The sequence below is a fragment of the Molothrus aeneus genome, chromosome Z (assembly GCF_037042795.1).
Source record: "Molothrus aeneus isolate 106 chromosome Z, BPBGC_Maene_1.0, whole genome shotgun sequence".
NCBI classification, from domain to species: domain Eukaryota; kingdom Metazoa; phylum Chordata; class Aves; order Passeriformes; family Icteridae; genus Molothrus; species Molothrus aeneus.
This window is the reverse complement of record NC_089680.1, coordinates 69,109,612-69,129,080: the sequence shown is the minus strand read 5'-3', so window position 1 is coordinate 69,129,080 and position 19,469 is coordinate 69,109,612. Positions and strand designations below refer to the sequence as shown.

Sequence of the window (19,469 nt, the reverse complement as noted above, 5' to 3'; positions counted from 1 at the left end):
GGCTGGGACCCTTGCCCTGCACACAGACACACCTGGCTGGGCAGCACAGGCCTGGGAATCCACCTCAAAGGAGGGCCCTCACCCTCACAGAAAACGGGCTAAAGCATTGTTTGAAGTATCATTTCTGAATCTTCACAAAGAACTTGACTGGGATGGCTGCCCAGGGAGGAGTGGAGTCACCGTCCCTGGAGGGGTTTAACAGAGCCTGGACATGGCACTTGGTGCCATGGTTCAGCTGATGAGGAGCTGCTGGGTCAGAGCTGGGACTTGATGGTCCCAAAGGTCTTTGCCAACCTGGCTCATGCTGTGATTCTGTGATTTTCCACCTGGGGAAAGCTGGGTATTCTGCCTTTCAGTACAGGTCTGTTTTGGAAAAAAAATAACCCAGAAGAACGGGCAGAAATTCAAAAGAATGTCATAGGTTTATTTCCATATCTACAACACAAATTACTCTTGCACCTTTTTGTCCACTGATACCTATTCATAGTATGGATTTTATTAACTTCTGGGCAATAATGAGGGTTTCATTTAAATACCTTTTCTTTATAACCATAATTTTGAGAAAACCTTGTCTAGAAGTTATGTTCTAAATAATCCAAGAAGCAGCAGCTGAGATACAGGATGAAAATGCTGTCTTTTAACAGGAATTTGGAGTCCTTTTATTCACTGATAACAAAGCTTTCCTCAAAATTAATTTATATTCCAACCCAGTAGCCAGTTTTTAGCACTGTAATGAAATTTTTCTGTCTCAGCTAAGCAGGATGAAATCCCCAGACTGGGTACTGGGATACAAACTGTGATCCCACTTCAGATATTTGCTGGAGTGAGGTGGGTTTGGGGCTAGAATTATTTCATGGGGAAGAAGGATGGGTGAAGTCTCAGAGGACACCTTCATCATCATCATCATCATCATCATTATCAAGAGATCTGCTCTTCCCTAACTGACCACATCTGTTGGTGCAACCCTTTTTGTGTTTCCAAGAAAAGGAATAAATGTGGGGTTTTTTTCATCTGCATTGATGGCATCGTTATTTTTATTATTCTTTATTACTCATAAATAAGATGGAATGAAAGGAAGTAAAATAGCAGAATCCAGATGAAACCGTAGGGAGCTGGAATTGGAGGAAAACTGAGAAGTTGTAAGGAATGACCTTCCACAGTGAGAGTTCTCAGACTTGTGCAGTCATGTGAATGCCTTCCTGTTACACAACAGAAATTAAGCAGTTCAGACAAATATATATCAGTGGAGCTACGCCAGGGTTTAATTAGGTCTCATGATCCAGATCTTACCTGCCTCTCTCAGTGTGATGAATCCACCTTTTTTGGGCATGACCTTCCAATCTGTGTTGAGTAAACCAAGGCTGCTCCGTCTGGGGGTTTTGGCTTCTTGGTGTGCAGCCACATGTTCAAAGGCTTTGTAAAAGGCATAGAGACTTATTTAAAGTATTTGAAATTTTCTTTATTTTGTTGTTCAGAGTGATGAGTAGTTTTATGTTCCATCTTGGAGAAAACAAGGAGGTTGCTAGTGGTTAATCAGTGTAGTTCCTTTAATACTTCTTTATTTTGTGATGGGTGCAAATAGGGAAGGTCTGATACAGGAACCAGCTGGTGTCTTAGAAAGCCTTGGTAAATTACAAATTGAAGTGTTTACGAAAGAAAATTCAGTATTTTTTATGGTACTGGCTGCAGTATGCCTGGCACTTCAAAGCTATCAATGACCAGAAATTAAACATTTGGTAAATATGACTGGAAATAGTAATCATCCATCATTTGTCTTTCCAGAAAAAAAAAAAAACCAACCTGCAACTATGTTTAAATTCCTTACTTCCCATAATTTCCTACGTTTATGTACCAGATATTTATCCCCTGCCCCCAGAAAAGAAAAGGAGGAAAAAAAAAAAGCATCAATTGTTTAAGTTTTGACATTTTCTGTTTTTCCTTCTGACTGTGCTGCTCTCACCAGCATTTCAAACGTGGTTGTGGTTTCCTGCATTGTCCTTCACATTCCACACTCACTGTTCAATTTGTGTCATCAACCCAATACCAGTGTATATAAAAATATCCTGAGATGTTGATCCTTTCTGCTCTAGTTCAGCTGATTGTGTCTGTACCATCCATGGCAGAATATCTTTGTCTGGAGATGCCATGCTTTGGCTGCTTGGATGAATATATGAAAATATTGTGTTCCTAAATGATAAGAGTAGATTTAGGGCTGACGCGGAGGAGGGTGAGGGGATGAAGGAATTGGGTGTCTAACACTTTTATTTGTAGGGTCCAGCTCCTCCCCTCCATCATCCAGTAGATTACATTATTTCCCATCAGTGAGACTTCTTAAAAACAGAACTCTCCCCTGACTGGACAAATTTAGTAACATGTGGTAAACTTTGGATTGAAATAGGAAGTTTTAGTGTAAGCAAAATACCTGAAATTGAATGTCTTGGTGAAGGAAAGAGTCGGGTGAGGATTTTTATAAAGTCAAGTAATTTCTTTGTACCATTTTTTGGTTTCAAGTGAAATTCTTTGTAGGCTTCCCTCATCAGCCACTTCTTGGGATGGCCTCAAAAAATGAGCATTGCAGGTGTATTTCTGCATTTTTATACTTCAAATACTATACTAGTGGAATAGCTAAATGGTTTTACTTTACATTTTATTTACTTTGGGATTTCTTTATTATAAAATCCATCCTAAACCATAGCTAGTTTTATTAGTTACTACAATAATCTATTTTTGCATTGCCAAGAGTAGCATGGGTAGAGAAGGAATGACCATAATAACTTTCAGTCAAGTACATAGATTTAATTAATAATTGTAAATTATTATAAATTTATTAGTATAAATTCATTATTTTAGCTAGAAAAGCAAATACAGATTTCCATTTTTAAGGAGGTAAGCTACTGTAGAAGGAGTTTATACCATCTAAATTTTCCGATTTCATCTTTTTATGAAAAGCAGAGAAAGCAATTTGCAAATATTTAAAATGTCAAACTAATGGAAGTATAAATGATGAACAACTTGTAAGGCATGCAAAAGGAGGCCATGGTTTGCTATGGGACTGTGGAAAAAGAATGAATAATTCATCAGGATAGAATAAATAAGAATATTTCCATGCAGCAGTTGCAGGTTTGTTTATTGATCTACCTGGTAGAAGTTCTTAAAAGATTCATTATTTAGCACAAGCTAGGAAATGTAATATACCCAAAACACTGAAAATACTTTATTTCTGGCTTTGGGACTTCATTGCCCATCAGGGAAGAAAATCCCAAACAAACATGAAAAGAGAAAAAAAAACCAACCCAGTGCATTGCATAATGAAGGGTAGAGATGGAGGTTTCTGTGACAGCTGAGAGTGCACCTGCAGAATTCTTGGGGTTATGGCACTGAGCCCTGCCCTGCTGCTGTGGCCACGCAGACTCCGAGTCCTCCCTCCCTCCCTCCTCTCACAGGGGCAGGGCAGGGGGTTTGCACAGGTGCTCGGACCTGGCAGGGCCATCAGGCACTGAAAATCCACTAAAAGCCACTAAAAATCAAACCCAGCACATCGAGTCCCTCCCTGCCAGTTCCTGGTGATTCACCAGGAACGGGGCTGGGTTCCTCTGGTGTCACTGCCAAGGGAGATGCAGAAACAGGGGAAAAACCCCACCTCTCTGAGACAATTATGAAAATGTTATTTTTAGGTATATTCCTTACAATATAAAGCCTTTTTAGGCCACAAATGGCTAACAGTTATAACTTCAATCCTTTTCTCCCTTTGTTCTGGAATAGTCATTATTTCTCCCTTCCCCTCTATTTTTAACTAAATTTGGTGGGGGTTTTAAAGAATAATTTTCAAAGTGGGAAAGAGCATGAACTCTGAGCAGCAGGGCGCTGTATCCCTGTGGGAGCTCCTCATCCCACGGGGCTGTTCCCTCCCCTGTGACCCCAAGGACCTGGCAGGGGGCACATCCCATGCCCAGTGGCACATGCCATGCCCAGTGAGGGCTCTGGGGGATGATGGTGCTGTAATGAAGCTCAGCAGTGCCCCTTTAATGGGCTGCTCCTGCTTGGTCAGCCCCTGCAGCTCAGGCTCTTTGGGGCATTTGGAGATGCTCAGGCTTTTAACATCATTGATTTTCTCCATCAGTGGTGCTGCTGTTGTCATCCCTCATCCAGAAAACCTGTACCTGTATTAGTGCATCCAACATGCTCCACTCAGACTGTGCCTCTCATGGGTTTATTGCACATTGATGCTTAAAGAGATCGTATTTCCTTAAAAAAACCTCCAAACAGCAACAAACCCAACAGCTTTTTTTCCTGTTTTCCTTTGGAAATGGAAATGATACGAAAATAATTATTTGACATGAGTGGCAGTGGCTGGCAGAGCACCACCTTTTTTGGCCACAGCTTCCCTGGCTGCTCTGGCTGCTTTGTGGTGGCCTCTCCCTGCATGATTTGTGGTTACAATTCCAAAGTATTTGCTGCATCCAGCTCACCTGGCTGGCTTTCCCTGTCAGCTGCAATTCTGCAGTGTTTTAGCACTGATCCTTGCATAGATAATACCCTTTATTAGACGATTTTTTCATGAATAAAAGCCTTGCACTCGTTTTGAAATCCAACATCTTTTTCAGACTTTATGTTTCAGCGATACATTCCAGACTTTTCCAAAGAACATTCAGCTTGGATGCTAAATATGTTACTGCTAGTTGTTCAGAACTTTAATTCTACAACACGGCTTAAGCCATGAAGAAATCTGTGGTGATTAACTGAATGTTTCCTTTCTGCTTGGTTGAAAAAGGTCATCCCTCCTTTTGTGCCAGTCTTCAGATCTTTCCAGCAGTATTCTTTCCTTTCCTAGGTGTTGTGCCAAACACCTGGAAATGCAATTTCCAGATCTGCATCTTTAGGCTATCGAGTGTGAGTGCAAAATAAATAGAGTGATAATTTAATATCTGTGTGTTTTGCAGGGCAGGCTCTGGCAGGTCATTAGTAACCTGCCAGTGGCTCTGGGAGCATTCTGTGTGCTCCAGTACTTTCACTCAAGATTTTGAGCATTTATAGGTGATTCAGCCTCATGCCATACAGAAACACATTGTAGGAAGGAAGAATGCTAGAAATTAAAAGTAATTGAGGTTCCAGCACATGACAACAGAAACAGTTTGGCTTCTCTTTTCTGTGACAATCTCCTGCATGTAAATTGCCAGGAGCAATATTCTTTACTCGCTTATTCCAGCTGAAGGATTTGCAAAGGTAACTAATTTCATCCTCTGATTCACTTCTTAGAAATCCCTTTTTTCTTTTCCCTTCCAAAAACGTAACCTGAATTCTTCTAATTTGTCATGGTGGTTATTTTTGGGGTTGGTAAAATCTTGAGCATTACCAGCAGAATCATGAGCGTCCCTTCTTGTACTGTTTATAACAGAGCCCTGTTTTGAAGCTTGTTGTTGTTATGGAAAAATATTACAGGCTGCTGAAATTATCTTTAAAGTGCTTAGAAATTGCTGATAAAATGCATAAATTACTTTCTTTATGGTCTGTATATATCCTTGTGCATGTGTGAGACTGTTCATATGCATAAGACAAGAAGTATGCAAGTTACATTCACATTGGTGCATGTAGAGACACTCAGATACAACATTTTTTAAAATTCAGTCAAGCTTTGCCTAATTGGCCTGTGCAATCTCTGGCACCCTTCCCCTCAAAATACATTTGTTATTTCAACAGATCATGGTACTTGTATAGACAAAAGGCTAAACAATTTTAATTTACCTTCAGTTATGAAACAATGGCATAATGACATATCTAGAGAATTACGTTCTGCACTTTGGTCAGGTTTGGGGTTTTTTTGGGGGGAGTTTAATGCCTACCATGCAATGACAAAGGTTTATTCTCCCTTTGTTCTTTTCAGAGTGCTGCAGCAGCTCCCAGCCCAGTGCTAGGAAACATTCCCCCAGGAGATGGCATGCCAGTAGGTCCAGTACCACCGGGGTTTTTTCAGGTATTCAGAAAAAAAAATTATGATTACAGGAATTCTAGGATAGAAAATCCTCTGTAATACTGTTTGCAAGTCTGTAGAAAAGGTCCTGTTCTGAACTGTGTCTCACTGTGTGGTGCAATATTTGATAGTTTATTTTTAAAGAGAAGTGGACAGGTGGGAAGGAAGGGACCTGACTGATGAGTATTTAATTTATGAAGTAGTACAGCACAGAACAAGAAATGGTGCCAGGTTTTTAGCAGAGATCAAAAAATGCTTGAGTACAATATTTAAATAATTTCTTATGATAATATAAATACCATCCCATGGAGATTTTAAAGTCAGAACGTTGTTGGTTGTGTTCAGCTCTGTGCTAAAGCCACAGGCCGGATTCCTGAGCTTCTGTGGGAATCCAGCCTGGGCACTGCAGTGCATCCCATTGAGCGTTGCCCTGCCCCTTGAAGAGCTCAACACCACTGCCTAGAACAGTTAAGTCAGGGATTTAGACCATGTGCTGCTTCTGTTCAGGTCTGTCCTACGTGGAGCTGAACACCCATTTGGCACTTGGGCAGTCACAGCATAGCATATGATGGTGGAAGAAATGACATTTTACTGCAAGCCCAGGGTGGTGTTTGTGACCTGAGGCTGCACTGCTCCCAGGCTGGGCTTACATCTCCTCCTCACCAGAACTCAATTTGTTTCCCTCCACGCTGGCAAACTGAGGCTTGATTTGTTACACATGAATGAAAAGACACTTGGAAGTGAAGTGGAAAATATCTGGCTGCTGCCAGTCACAAAATTCTCGGCAGCTGGCAGAACTCATTAATTAATTTATTTCTGCTTTTAGTGCTTTGAGCAGTTGGTTAGGTAGGCTCTTTTGGTCTTAGTTTTTAGATTATATTAATATGTCACTTTTTTTTTTTTAACTTCAGCCTCCCACTTCAGTTGTGATGTCAGAGGAATTAACTTTTTTTTGTTATTGTCTATGATGACAACTAAGATGGGGAAGGGGCACAGATAGGACGAGTGTGTGAAGTTCAGAGGAGAGAGTAACTATTTTAAAGGTTTTGCAGAAGGAGGATGTGGGAGTTTTGTTTTTAGAAGTGTGAATAGACTTCTAGCCACTCCAGATCTTTGAAGATGTAAGAAAGACAATCTGATAGAAAGTTGAATGCGGGTAAAGTCTCATTGTATGCCAGTATCTGTCTTGAGTCTGACTCGAAGCCACAACATAATCCTGCTCTTTTTATGAGGCTTGAGAGTGAAAAGGAACGTTTTCCAAGACATTATTAATTCTTGCTGTAGCTGTGTGCCTAACATTGCTTGAGTTTGGAAATCAGGTGTGTTAGTGGGTGCGTTGATGTGTTTGGGAGGGTCCCGTCGCAGTGTGAGGCTGTGAGTGCAGACAGCCCTGCTGCTGCTGCTGCTGTGGGTGTTGTCAGGCAGCACTTGGTGCCAGGCTCTGAAACCTTCCCCAGAGCTCAGCCTCACCAAGGTCAGCTCGCCCCAGGACAAGGGAATGTGCTGGCAGGCAGAGCCTGCACGTGTGAAACTGGAAAATGGAGGGGCATCATCTGCTGCTGGGAAAGGCAGGTGGAAGGGAAAGTCATGGTGAAAACCTCCTCCTTCCTTCATGGGTGCTGCTGTTCTGCTTCTCCATCCTCTCCTGCAATTCCTGTGATCCCAGGGTAAAACAAACCACAGAGAACAGGCTCATCTGTCTTGGTCTGAGAGCTGGCAACCCTCATTCAATGGAGCTGAGACCTGCCCTCACTCCACGACTGTGACAGCAAACGATTTGTTCTCCAGAGTCAGTCCACATGGGCAGAGCAGGAGAGAGGTGCTTGTGTCTATATTTAGTGCACTGAGACTCTGCTCCACAAAGGCCTCGTAACATTTTAATTCCTTTAGCCCGAAATGTATCTGGAAGGTCACCCTGGAGTGATAAGGGTGCCTGTTGTTGCTTTCTGGAGTTGCTTGGGTTGGGCTGGGCTGAAGCTGCTGACAGCCAGCACCTGCCAGCTCTGCTTGCAGAACTCAGCGGTCACCGATGATTTAAAGTAATTTCTTCCCTCTTGCACTCATGTTTTGGGTGGGCACTGGGCACTCACAGGGATGTAAGCAAGGTGGGATCATTGCTGCTGCAGGGAGTTCTTGTCAGAGCAGGGGAATGTCACAGTCCAGGGGGAAAATGTGCTGGGAATGAAGAAACAGCAACAGGAGTCGATTTCGGTTGGCACTGCTGACCTCTAACATGATTCTTGAGACATTTATTTTTTTATAGAATAAAAAGAATATATTTTACCTTTAAAAAATAATGCAGTCTGCTAGTGTAAGACGTGGAGGTAGAGAAATACAGGAGAATTGTTTCTCAGACAGTATGTGGTAAAACTCTGCTCTTGGTAAAATGAGGTTTTCTCATGCAGGTAGACCATTAGCACTGATGTTAAGTAGCAACCTGTGGCACTTCATGCCTGATCTACAGAGGCAGAGGTTCTGCAGCCAGCAGCTGAATTTTTCTTATATCTCTCTGTAGTTGTACTTTAATACTCCAGTTTAGGTGAGGGATGATGGTCACTGCAGTGCTGACTGTCCAGAAAAATGGCACAGTGATGGGGGTTGTACACAGCTATTGTCATCAAATAAATGAGGTTTTGGGGCTTTGTTTGTAGGTTTTTTTTCATTTTCAATAGAAATAGTTTGCAGTGTCAAAAGTGAAATTTGAAAAGTCAGTTTTTATGTGGAGTTAGTATGTGCCTCAGTTTCCTCCACTGGTCTGCTTGTGTTTGAATGTAGCTTTAAGTTCATATACATAATTTTTGTCTTCATCGTCTCTCAATTTGAGCAGCAGTGGGACTCTGGAAATAACTCTGTGAAACAGAAACTGAACCTGCTCTTGGTTCATTAGGAGCAACAACTGAATGTGTGGGGCACAAGAGTTCTGCCATACAGGACTTTTTAACTCCAAATAGTACAACCCAAAAAGCTACTTTGGGCAATAGAAGTAATGAAACCATACTAGATTGCATAGAGGTGAGATGGATTTATTTATACATGTTTGAAATGCCCAACCAGTCCCAGCCTGAGTCTGGAAATACTTTTCCAGTTTTCCCATCTATAACATCCTGGACATGCAGGTAAAGTGTTTGGAAGGCACTTAGCTACTGTGAGAAAAAAATAAAGCTATTTGGGACATTTTCTGAGTAATTTTTAGACCTTTTTAATCCACGTCATTTGTTAGTTTCTTCATATGGCCAGTCATGGTTATCAGCATGACCTGCTCTTTGTCCCTGGTTCTGAAGCCCTCTCTGACCCTGACATAGCAACTGAGCAACTGAAAGACTGAATAAGATCATAATAAATAATTACCTTTGGGTCTGATGTTAGTGGATGTAGATAATGTCAGCAGCCACAGCTTTACACAAGGCTCTTACAAGCTCATTTACAGTCAGTTAAATCTTCCATTTGTGTCAAAGAGTTTCAGGTCATAGAATTCAGAGACTTTCAGGTTTCCACATCAGTCTTACAGGTGCAACTGCTGCTCTTCAGGTACTGAGGACCATTTCCATCCTGCTCTTCACTCATACTTTAAGGCAGCTGAACAATTTGAGAGATGCTGCGTTTGTGTTTTTGCAGACCATTTATTTGCTCCATGTGGACATTGCTGGTGTTAGTAAGGAAATGAGCAGAGGCCAGAGGGAAGTTTGGGAGCATGTGTTCATTGAGGTGTTTGGAGTTTTTAAACAGAGTGTAAACTATTGATTTCACAGGATTTTATTTGCCTTTTAGTTAAATTTCCAGTTTTAGCACTCCTAAATGCAGAGTTTAAAACAGATCAGCAGAGAATGGTCTGGAAGGTTCCTTAAAGCCACTCGTGTTCCAAACCCAGCTGTGGGCAGGGGCACCTTCCACTGGTTCTCCAAGTTACTGACACCCAGCACTGCCCAGAGTCTGACCCTGCCTGCTGCTTTTGCTCTGCAATTGGGAGAAACACTTAACTGTATGTTTAATGAAACCCCATTGTCCTCTGCTCCTCTACTCCGTGGCTGTCCAAAGGTTTGGCTGTGTGAGGAGTGTGAGTGGCTGTAGAGGCACTCACCTGAGACCCTGCTGGGACCTGTAGGCCAAGCAGGTTGTTCCACAGTTGACAGTTCATTTGTTTAATTTGGTGATTCTGTTAAAAGTCAAATTCTAACACTTGTCTGTACCTTTTCACACATAAGTGAAGCGCCCTTTCTTTTAAACACATTACTTTTTCTCAGCACATTTGTTAAAATCTCTTTTTTAAAGAGATTAAAGAGATCTTTTTTTTTAAATCTTCCAGTTCAACTTACCAGTAAACATTATTTCCGTGGTGCCTGTGTTTTCTAAAGGGCTTTTCAAGTGGTTGGCTTCGTTCACCAACTTCAGATCACCAGATAAACTTGGAATGGCATGGGAGAGAAGTGTCGACACCATGTTTGAAATACAAATGTTACATATTCCTCTTATATAAAGGGAAAAAAAATAAAAACCAGCCTGAACCCAGCCCTGCAAAGTAATGTGAGCCTGTCTTGCCATCTAGTGGCAGCTGCTCGTGCTTAGTTTACCTCAGTCCATACTATTCTCAAGTATTATTTTTAGCCTTGTTTGCCATAGTAGAGCTGACCTAATGCTTCAGGAGAGCATTATTACAGTAAGGCACATGACCAAAAAGGACTTTATTTTCCTGCCTAGCCTAACTATTCTAGATAGAAATATATATTTCAAGTAGTTAAGTTAGGCAGGAAAATAAATATAAATGTGTATATGCATATAAAAAACATTTATATTGGTTATATATGAATATATAACAAATATATATATCAACCATATGTAAATAAATATAAATCAAAGTTTATTACTTAGTTAAGTGAGAATAAGCAAAGCCAGCAAATTAAAAAGTAGTAGCATGCATCTCCTGCATTTTGAAGCAGAAATGGTGAACTACTTACACTGAAAAGAAAATGGATTTGTGAGGTGCAGTGTAAGGCTGTAAAATATCTCTGTAATGTACTATTTTAGTTCATAGTTAATATTGACCGTATTTACAGAAAAGTCATGGCATGACACATTGTTAAAAAATAGAGTTTGTATTCCACGCCCAATAAATGCAGCATTTGGTTACAGCACTTAAAGGAAGGAAGACCAGGAGGGAGGAATCCCCCAGCACCTCTTTAAAGCCATTTTGGAGTGAATTGTCCACTGGGGTTGATATCTGTGCAGGGAAGGAGGATTCCCTGTTCCAGCTGTGGAATGTCACAGCTGGAGCTAGAGGTTGTGCTGTGGCTCAGCCGGGTCTGTGCAGAGCCAGCACCTGTTATCTCTGTCAGTCTGAAAACTTCTTGTTTCTTTCTGAGCCCCTTGGAGCTCTTTCAGCTCTGCCCTTAACACTCACACAGTCTCCTGGTTTTCCAGAGTTTTTCCATGTTTTGTCTCCCCCTTCCAGCAGCCACACCTCATTATCTGTCCCAGGCTCCACCACCCGCCTCCCAGTGCTGATCCTCCTCCTCCTCCTGTGTTCCCCATTTTTGCAGCATTCCCTTTTCTGTAAAACTGAGATAGTGACAAACTGCAACAGAAGGGCAGAATTAGCTGGATTTGGCTCAGGTTCACAGCCAGCCTCAGTGCCAGTGCAGCAGGTGGGGCAATTGCAGGGGAAGGAGGGAAAAGTTAACGATTCTGAGCAGGGCAGGTACAGGGGAGTGCCAGAAGCTTGAGAACCACCCTGGGTTGTGAAAGCATGGTGATGGGAGAATGAAACATCACCGGGGCTGCACGTGCAGCTTGTGAGCAAAGACAGCAGCTTTGGTAGCCTGGAGAGACTTTGAAAATAAGATTTTTAAGGGGACTTTTCCCCCTCTGAGTTTATATAATTCCTGTTGGTTGGAAGAACTTTATTGAATTTATGGAATATACATGCACCCACCCCAGTGGAGCAGTCTGGGAATACTCAAATTCATAAAATTATAGGTCTGATTCTTTGCAGAATTAGCATATGTGCATTTCTGTCCTCAGCAGCATCACTCTGCATTTTAAAATATTCAATTTTTTTAAAATTGGTTTGAGTTTTTACACTATGTGTGAGGGTATTATCACCTAGAAAGAACCATAAGTAGTTTGTGGTTTTCTCCTGCTTGGGCTCTTTTCCCTAAATACCAGCAATAAAGTCAACTGGTAAAAAGTGAAGTTATCCAGGATCTGCTGGCCTCAATAATACCACCCTGCAGTTGTGGCAATGCTTTTACGGCCCGTAACTATTGGAACAAATTAAAACTGCTCAGCTTGAGGAATTAATCAGCTGTTCCAAAGAATCAGCTGTGTATCAAAATCAGGTTTATCAATCTGGGGAAAATGCTTTCAGTCATCTGTCTGGACGATGCCTAAGTTCTAAAAATGAAGGGATTTTTATTTTGAGGGCTTTTAAGGTGATACATCTTGGATGTTTTGGCTTGTCATGTTTGAAATACTCTGTTTTCTCTTCTATTTGCATTTAATGAAATTATTATTAAAACTATTTACCCAATTTAAAATTCATATAAGTAATACGTCTTACAAAATTTGAATTTCTTAAAAAAATTCCTTAAAGTATCATGTGCAGAACTTAGCAACTTTCTCTCGCAATTATGAAGTCTTGAGCTTCAGATAATTATGTTCCCCACAAAGTGACATAGATGTAATAACAGTGCAATTCCTACAGGTCATCTAAAAGCAGACCTGGCTTTCAGCATCTCAGACAAATGTTTAGCTGGGGACCAAACATTTTGTTTCTGGCTTTTCTAATTGGTTTTGTTTGTTTGTTTCTTTCTTTCAAGTGTAAAATTGTTTTTTCACTTTTCCGCGCCAAACAAGGTGTGTGTTGCAGTGTCCTTCCACGTGGTGTTCCTTGACCAGGGATAAAACATTAAATTTACGTTTTAAAAGCTGGTACTGCTGTAACTTGGAATTCTGCGTGTGGAAGGAGCTCCTCAATTTAGGAAAAAAAAAATATTTGCTCTTGTTCTGAATTAAATCAGATCTCTTACTGTTTGCTATTTATAAGTTGTCAGTCTGCTCTTAGAAAACCATAAATACAGGAATTATTTTTCAGAGATCTTTTTCTGAAGCACAGTAAAGACCTTGCTCATGGAAATGGATTTTGTCATCAGGAAAGGCCAATGTAGAGAAAATTGCTCTCCCAGTGCTGAGAATGACACATTTTTATGTAAAAGATCATAGATAAAATCAGCTGCTTTGGTTTGCACTGGTAGATTGCAAGATGTGCAGTGTACAACCCAAATTTCATCTCTGAAATACTTCAGAAAAAAACAATTTTGGGTATAGTCCTGGTTAAAACTAAAACATGTTAATGAAGACTGCCCTGAAACTTGAGTGATTGTTACTGCTGAGGGAGATGCCACCAAAAAAATCACAGAGGAAACTAAAAAATAAAAAGCAATGAAATGAAAAATGAATTGCAGGGTAAAATGGATAAATTAAATTCACACATATTTTATCGTTCCCAGTGGTCCTCCTAGGAGGGAAAACCCCCCTTGGTTTGGGATTGTGAGATGTAGGTGTAAAACACCTCTAGAGCATTTCCTAAAGCGCTGGAGTCTTAAAGAGATATATTAACATATTATTTACCCTTATAGGAAAATGAAATAAAAATGGCCAGCAGTCATTTTTTTTATCATTTGGATATTAATACTAATAATCATAACAATAAGTGATGCCAAACCTTTTAGTCCAGACTAGAGTTTGAAAACAAAAAAGGTGAAGATGAATTGTATTTTACACAGAATGTGTGACTTTGCTACTGATTTCTAAACAGAGAGGAGAACAAAGATTTTTGGTTTGTTTCACTTGTGATCATTTAGAACTTTTAAGTGGATAGATGAAAATATTGGGTCATTTTCAGAATTACCGGAGGAAATGCCACCTTGTCTCTTGCAGCTTGAACAGTTTTCCAGTACTTTAGCAGCACAGTTAATTTAGGATCACTTGTAGCGTGTACAAATAAGGTCTGTGGTTCCATTTTCAGCTGCTAGGATAAGTGGTGTTTATGTTTGTGCTGTAGGTGGCTGAGTTGTAAAAATCAATTATTGCTATTTCTTCTCCACACCAAGGGTGAAGCTGTGTCTCACCATGTGATTTTTAATTTGTGGTCAATATATTTACAGTCAATTAAGTCTCAGTAGGAATGTAAATATTCAGGATTACTTCTCTGGGCTGTGGGTTATTGTAAATTTTGCAAACTTAGGTGAGACAAAATGTGATTGATAAATGTAAAGGTATGAGGAAAAACAGGATAAAAATGTCAATGCAGGAAACCTGTATCTGGAAGGAAGTAAATTACACTCCCAGCTTTTGGAAGGGAAGTAAGATTAAAGAAACAAGAGGGTTATTGAAGTATGTGATGCTTAGTAGAACACCACTCTCTGAATTCCTTATTTCACCATTATTAGGTGGAAGTGAAAACAGATCCACATCATATTTGAGAGTCTCTTGAACAACTAAAGAAGAGAGTAAGAAACATCCCAGCCTCTGTGCCTTTATGGCATCAGCTTCCTGCTGGATGCTTCCTGTAAAATCACATTTTCTGGCACCAAAATGTGGGCAGTGAGGTGGTTGTGCTTCAACATTGCTTTCTCAAACACTTTCCCATGGAGAAACTTATTTTCTATTGTGTTGAGAACCAAGAAAAGTAGGATTTCAGAAGGTTTTAATGTTGCACAGCACACACATGTCTCAGACCTGCTTTAAACACACAGGTTATGAGATACCCTTTGCTGTCCCTGTACACAGATGGATTATTCTTGAGCAGAGAGATAACAAAAAAGTGCTGCAGCTTCTGGCATCATCATTCGAGTGCCTGAACCTGCCTTTCTTTAAAGTACTCTTAGCAATTCAACACAGAATCTTGCTGTAAGTGCAGGAGGCTTATTAAATTTAACATTTCACTCCCTCATTTTATTTTCTGTCATCTCTATTATTCTAGTATTCTAATACTTTCCTCCTTTTAGGTTTTTGAGCTTTTTTGTTAACCTTCACTGTAAGTTGGTAGATGCAAGTATTCTGCAGTGACTACACAAAAAGTTTATTCTTTATGGCCTCTTTTTCACCCAGCTTGGTAGAAGGTTCTTCTTCCTTTGCTCTCAGCTGCAGGATTGGCAGCTTTCAGGATACTTTTTGTGATGCCAAATTAGTGAATTTCATACCTGTGGGTAGGAATTACAGTATATTGCTGCCAACACATATTGGTGGCATCTCCATCTCAGCAGTGGCTTAGGTCTGGCTTGCTTGCCTGTTTCTTTATTTTATTCATTTTTGGGGGCAGTTTTTTGTTGGTTATTTGGGTTTGGTAGGGATTTGTTTTCAGGGTTTTCCCCTTTTTTTTTGTGGTTGCTTGTTTGTTTCTGTCTTGTTTTTTAGTTTTAGTTTTGAGGGATTTTGCAGGAGGTCTGGTTTTGTTTGTGTAAGTTTGTTTTTTAATTGGGTTCGGTCTTTTATGTGTCCTTTGGTTTTTTGGGGTTTTTTTGTGGTGTTTGTTTGGTTGTTTGGGTTTTACTGGGGTTTTTCTGTTTGGTTATTTGGGTTCTTGGAGGGTTTGTTTTTCTTTGGGAGGATTGTTTGTCTTTTGGGGGTTTTGTTTTGTTTGTTGTCATTTGTTTGTGTGCTTGCGTGGTTTTTTTGGTGTGTTTTCTTCTGCTTTTCCTAACACCTTATCATGTCTGCCAGTTCTTGAACTCCATTGGAGAAGTTGATTTTAGTCCCTCTGTCTTCTTCCTACCCCACAGCTGAAATTGCCTGTTGCATTATTGAGTATTTTTCAAGCTTAACTCCAAGACAAATAAAGAGTCTGTCTTCCTGAAAATTCAGTGTGAGCATCCATTTAAGGTGCATTTTAAATGCTGAATTTTAGGCTGAGGCAATAGGCAGAAATGTCCCAGTCTTCAGCATGCAAACATTTTATTTTCACCTTCATAAACAAGTTCTGAGTGACCAGTTCAAGGTCTGTGGGCACTGCTTTAATTTGGTGCCAGTATTCTAAGCCCAGTAGGTTCAGGGGTGTTTGTGCTGCAGGAGAGGGGGAAGGAGGAGTTGCCAAGAATGGAGGAGAGAAGGATGCCTGCTGTAAGAAATGGAAGCCCAGAGTGGTTCCTCCCTAATGGACATTCCAGTAACTCCTAATAAAAAAAAAAAAAAAAGAAAAAAAAAGAGTAGGAAATTAAAGTAAAACTAACTCTGACACTAATGCCAGGTGTTCTGGAAATGACAAGGGAAGCGGTGAATAAGCACATGGCACAAAGTTTCTGCTGCTTGAGTTTGTTTCTTTCAGAATCCACTGCTCAATAATGTGTGTGGGGACTCTAAAACCACTCCTGCTCTCATGAAAAGCTGAGAGTATTTAATATATTTTCATTAAAATGTTGGACAGAATTTCTTTGTTGTCTTGAAACATCTTGGTGGAACCTTTTTGTGGACAAACAATATGTAGAATACACAATATGATATATACAATATAGTGGTAGTGGAGAGGGAGAAGTTCAGTCACTGACACAAAAATGAGAATATTTAAGTTTGTAATGGTAACATTTTTCTGGAAAGCCAAACCATAGGAACTACTTGAAATCTGCTTGTCGCTGATGGCAGCTCCACCTGGGTGTAATGGAATTCACAGATACATGAATATTTACAGTATATAATACTTGAAGGCTTGGAAGGAGTAGGTTTTTTTATTACTATTGCATATTAGTAGGCAGGTTCTTCTCTTTAGACATGGCTGAATTCAGAGACAATTCAAATTTCCCCTTTTTTGAGCTGCACAGCTGTAAATAAAGTTGAGTTTCATTTGCTGGAGGAGACAAGTCAAACCCAGGGTCCTCACTGGAGTGGCTGCACTCAGTTGACCTCTGTGGAAACGGTTGAAATTCTAATTTCCTGACACTTCTACTGTTTCATGAGGGCCTTATCACATGCACAGCCTTTCTCTTTCTTATCAGAGGTTCTCACCATCAGAGAAGGCACAAAGGAGCCTCCCTCTTCTGCAGCACATCATTTCACATATCTTTTTATTAATCTATTCACAATTGTTATTAAACTTTCTTTTCCAGTTTGTAAACCCTCTGTATTTTAAATTGCTTTCTAGCACTACTTTGAGTGCATGTTTATGTAGGTTACATTATTTCAGCTTTCATCTGATTCCAGGATGTGAAAGGTTTCATTAATTTATTGATGTAAGATCATAGGGAAAATTCCAGTAGTAATTATTGGTAAAATAATTGCAGTTTCTCTGCTAGCTGTTGCTAGTCTAAATCAGTCTTTTTGTCCCTGTGCTCAGACACAGCATACTTTTATCTCTTCATTTTCTTCTGGAGCTGTAGGTACTCCTGCTTGCCAAAGCCATCCTCTTCATCTTCTGTTTAGTCAGATATGTGTGCCTTCTTCCTGTAGATTTGCCACTCATCTCTTTATATTTCTAGGCTACTGCCACACTTTGGGGTGGAATGAGCTGAGAAGTTAAATGCTTTTGCTGCCAGTGCCACCCGATTATCTGGGGGCCTGGCCTTGTCTGTGGGCTGTGAGGTAGCTCAGGGGTGGCCAAGAGCCACCAGACCCTCTCAAGGTGTGGATGGTGTGCCAGATCTGGGTATAAAGTGAGGTGTGAGGGAGGAGATCCAGTGTGAGAGCAGGAAGGCCTGGCAGGAGCGCAGCACTGAATTGACATGGTGACTGAAACCAGCAAAATTCTAAGTATTTGCAGCATGAGCTGGGAATCTGTGCCCCCACAGGTTAAATTTTGTGTTGCTTTTCACTGTATTATGAAGAAGTGCATGAGAAGTATTTGTGAATTATTTTGATCTTCCTTACCTCTGAACTCTCCCAAGAACATTTTGTTTTTTGTTCTAAGGTTCCATCTTTCCCCCTTCTCTAGTGGAAAGTATAGATGTCTGATTATGGTTTATTCTTCACTATTAATGCATTACGTTTTTTATATTCTGCTCTTAAAAGTGCAGATTATAAAAAACAAATTGTTAAATAATGTATCCTGATAGATGGGTTGGCTGAGAATCTCTGAATTGATGTAATACTGCTAAGCATTGTGGAACAATGTCCAGGGCTCTCCCTGGGAGTGTTGAGGCTGGATGGGTGTGAGCGTGGCAGTGGCACAGGGTGGGATGGATGGATGGATGGATGGATGGATGATGGATGGATGGATGGATGGATGGATGGATGGATGGATGGATGGATGGATGATGGATGGATGGATGGATGGATGGATGGATGGATGGATGGATGGATGGATGATGGATGGATGGATGGATGGATGGATGGATGGATGGATGGATGGATGGATGGATGATGGATGATGGATGGATGGATGATGGATGGATGGATGGATGGATGGATGGATGGATGGATGGATGGATGGATGGATGGATGATGGATGGATGGATGATGGATGGATGGATGGATGGATGATGGATGGATGGATGATGGATGGATGGATGGATGGATGGATGGATGATGGATGGATGGATGGATGGATGGATGATGGATGGATGGATGGATGGATGGATGATGGATGGATGGATGATGGATGGATGGATGGATGGATGGATGATGGATGGATGGATGGATGGATGGATGATGGATGGATGGATGATGGATGGATGGATGGATGGATGATGGATGGATGGATGGATGGATGGATGGATGGATGGATGGATGGATGGATGGATGGATGATGGATGATGGATGGATGGATGATGGATGGATGGATGGATGGATGGATGGATGGATGATGGATGGATGGATGGATGGATGGATGGATGGATGGATGGATGGATGGATGGATGGATGGATTTAGAGGAGGGGTGGGATTATTCAGCAGTGTTTGTTTCCTTCTCTCCCTGCAGCCTTTCATGTCCCCCCGGTACCCTGGAGGCCCAAGGCCACCTCTCAGAATACCCAACCAGGTAAGGCTGGTCCCTGCTGCTCTGCTGGCCCTCTGCTGCTCACTTCTGTCTCAAATGCTTCACTCCCTGCCCATCTCTGGTGGGCATACAAATTATATTTACTCCACAGTAAATACGGGGATTATTGGTAAGAAACAGGTCTCATGAAGTGCTCTGTGGCTCCCAAAGACACTCTGGCAACTTTCTAAAAGCGCTGAATTCCCAATTTTCTCTCATCTCCATCTAAGGATGTGCAATGCCAGCGAGACAAGGATGAGTAATGAGCTGCTGTTCGTCAGCAGGGACCTTTTCTGGCCCATCTGTGAGAAGAGGGTTCTGGAAGTAGAGAACATTTGTGTTTTCAAGTTCTCCATAGTGCAGAAAGAGGAGGAGAAAGAGTTGTCAGCAGATGAAAAGTTAAAGACAAGCAGACAGAAAAACATCAGTGGAGCTCTGAGAGGAAAACTAGGTCATTTACAATATTGGGAAAAGTAGAGAGGATAAATGGAACAGGTAGTTTGGTTCAACTTTGGTTTCCAGGACTGCCTTTTGATTGTCACACT

The 19,469-nt window shown here is 40.9% G+C and overlaps 1 protein-coding gene across 4 annotated transcripts in view; it reads left to right on the top strand.

The window, feature by feature from the left end:
- Positions 1-19,469, top strand: part of SSBP2 (single stranded DNA binding protein 2) — a 126,061-nt gene that overhangs the window by 87,194 nt on the left and 19,398 nt on the right. For 2 of the 4 annotated variants that reach the window (XM_066568748.1, XM_066568747.1), the window contains exons 5-6: positions 5,882-5,971; positions 18,868-18,927. In XM_066568748.1, coding sequence (XP_066424845.1) covers positions 5,882-5,971; positions 18,868-18,927 — 150 coding nt within the window. The remainder of the gene's footprint in view (positions 1-5,881; positions 5,972-18,867; positions 18,928-19,469) is intronic. The other 2 variants (XM_066568750.1, XM_066568749.1) reach the window with 1 other exon arrangement.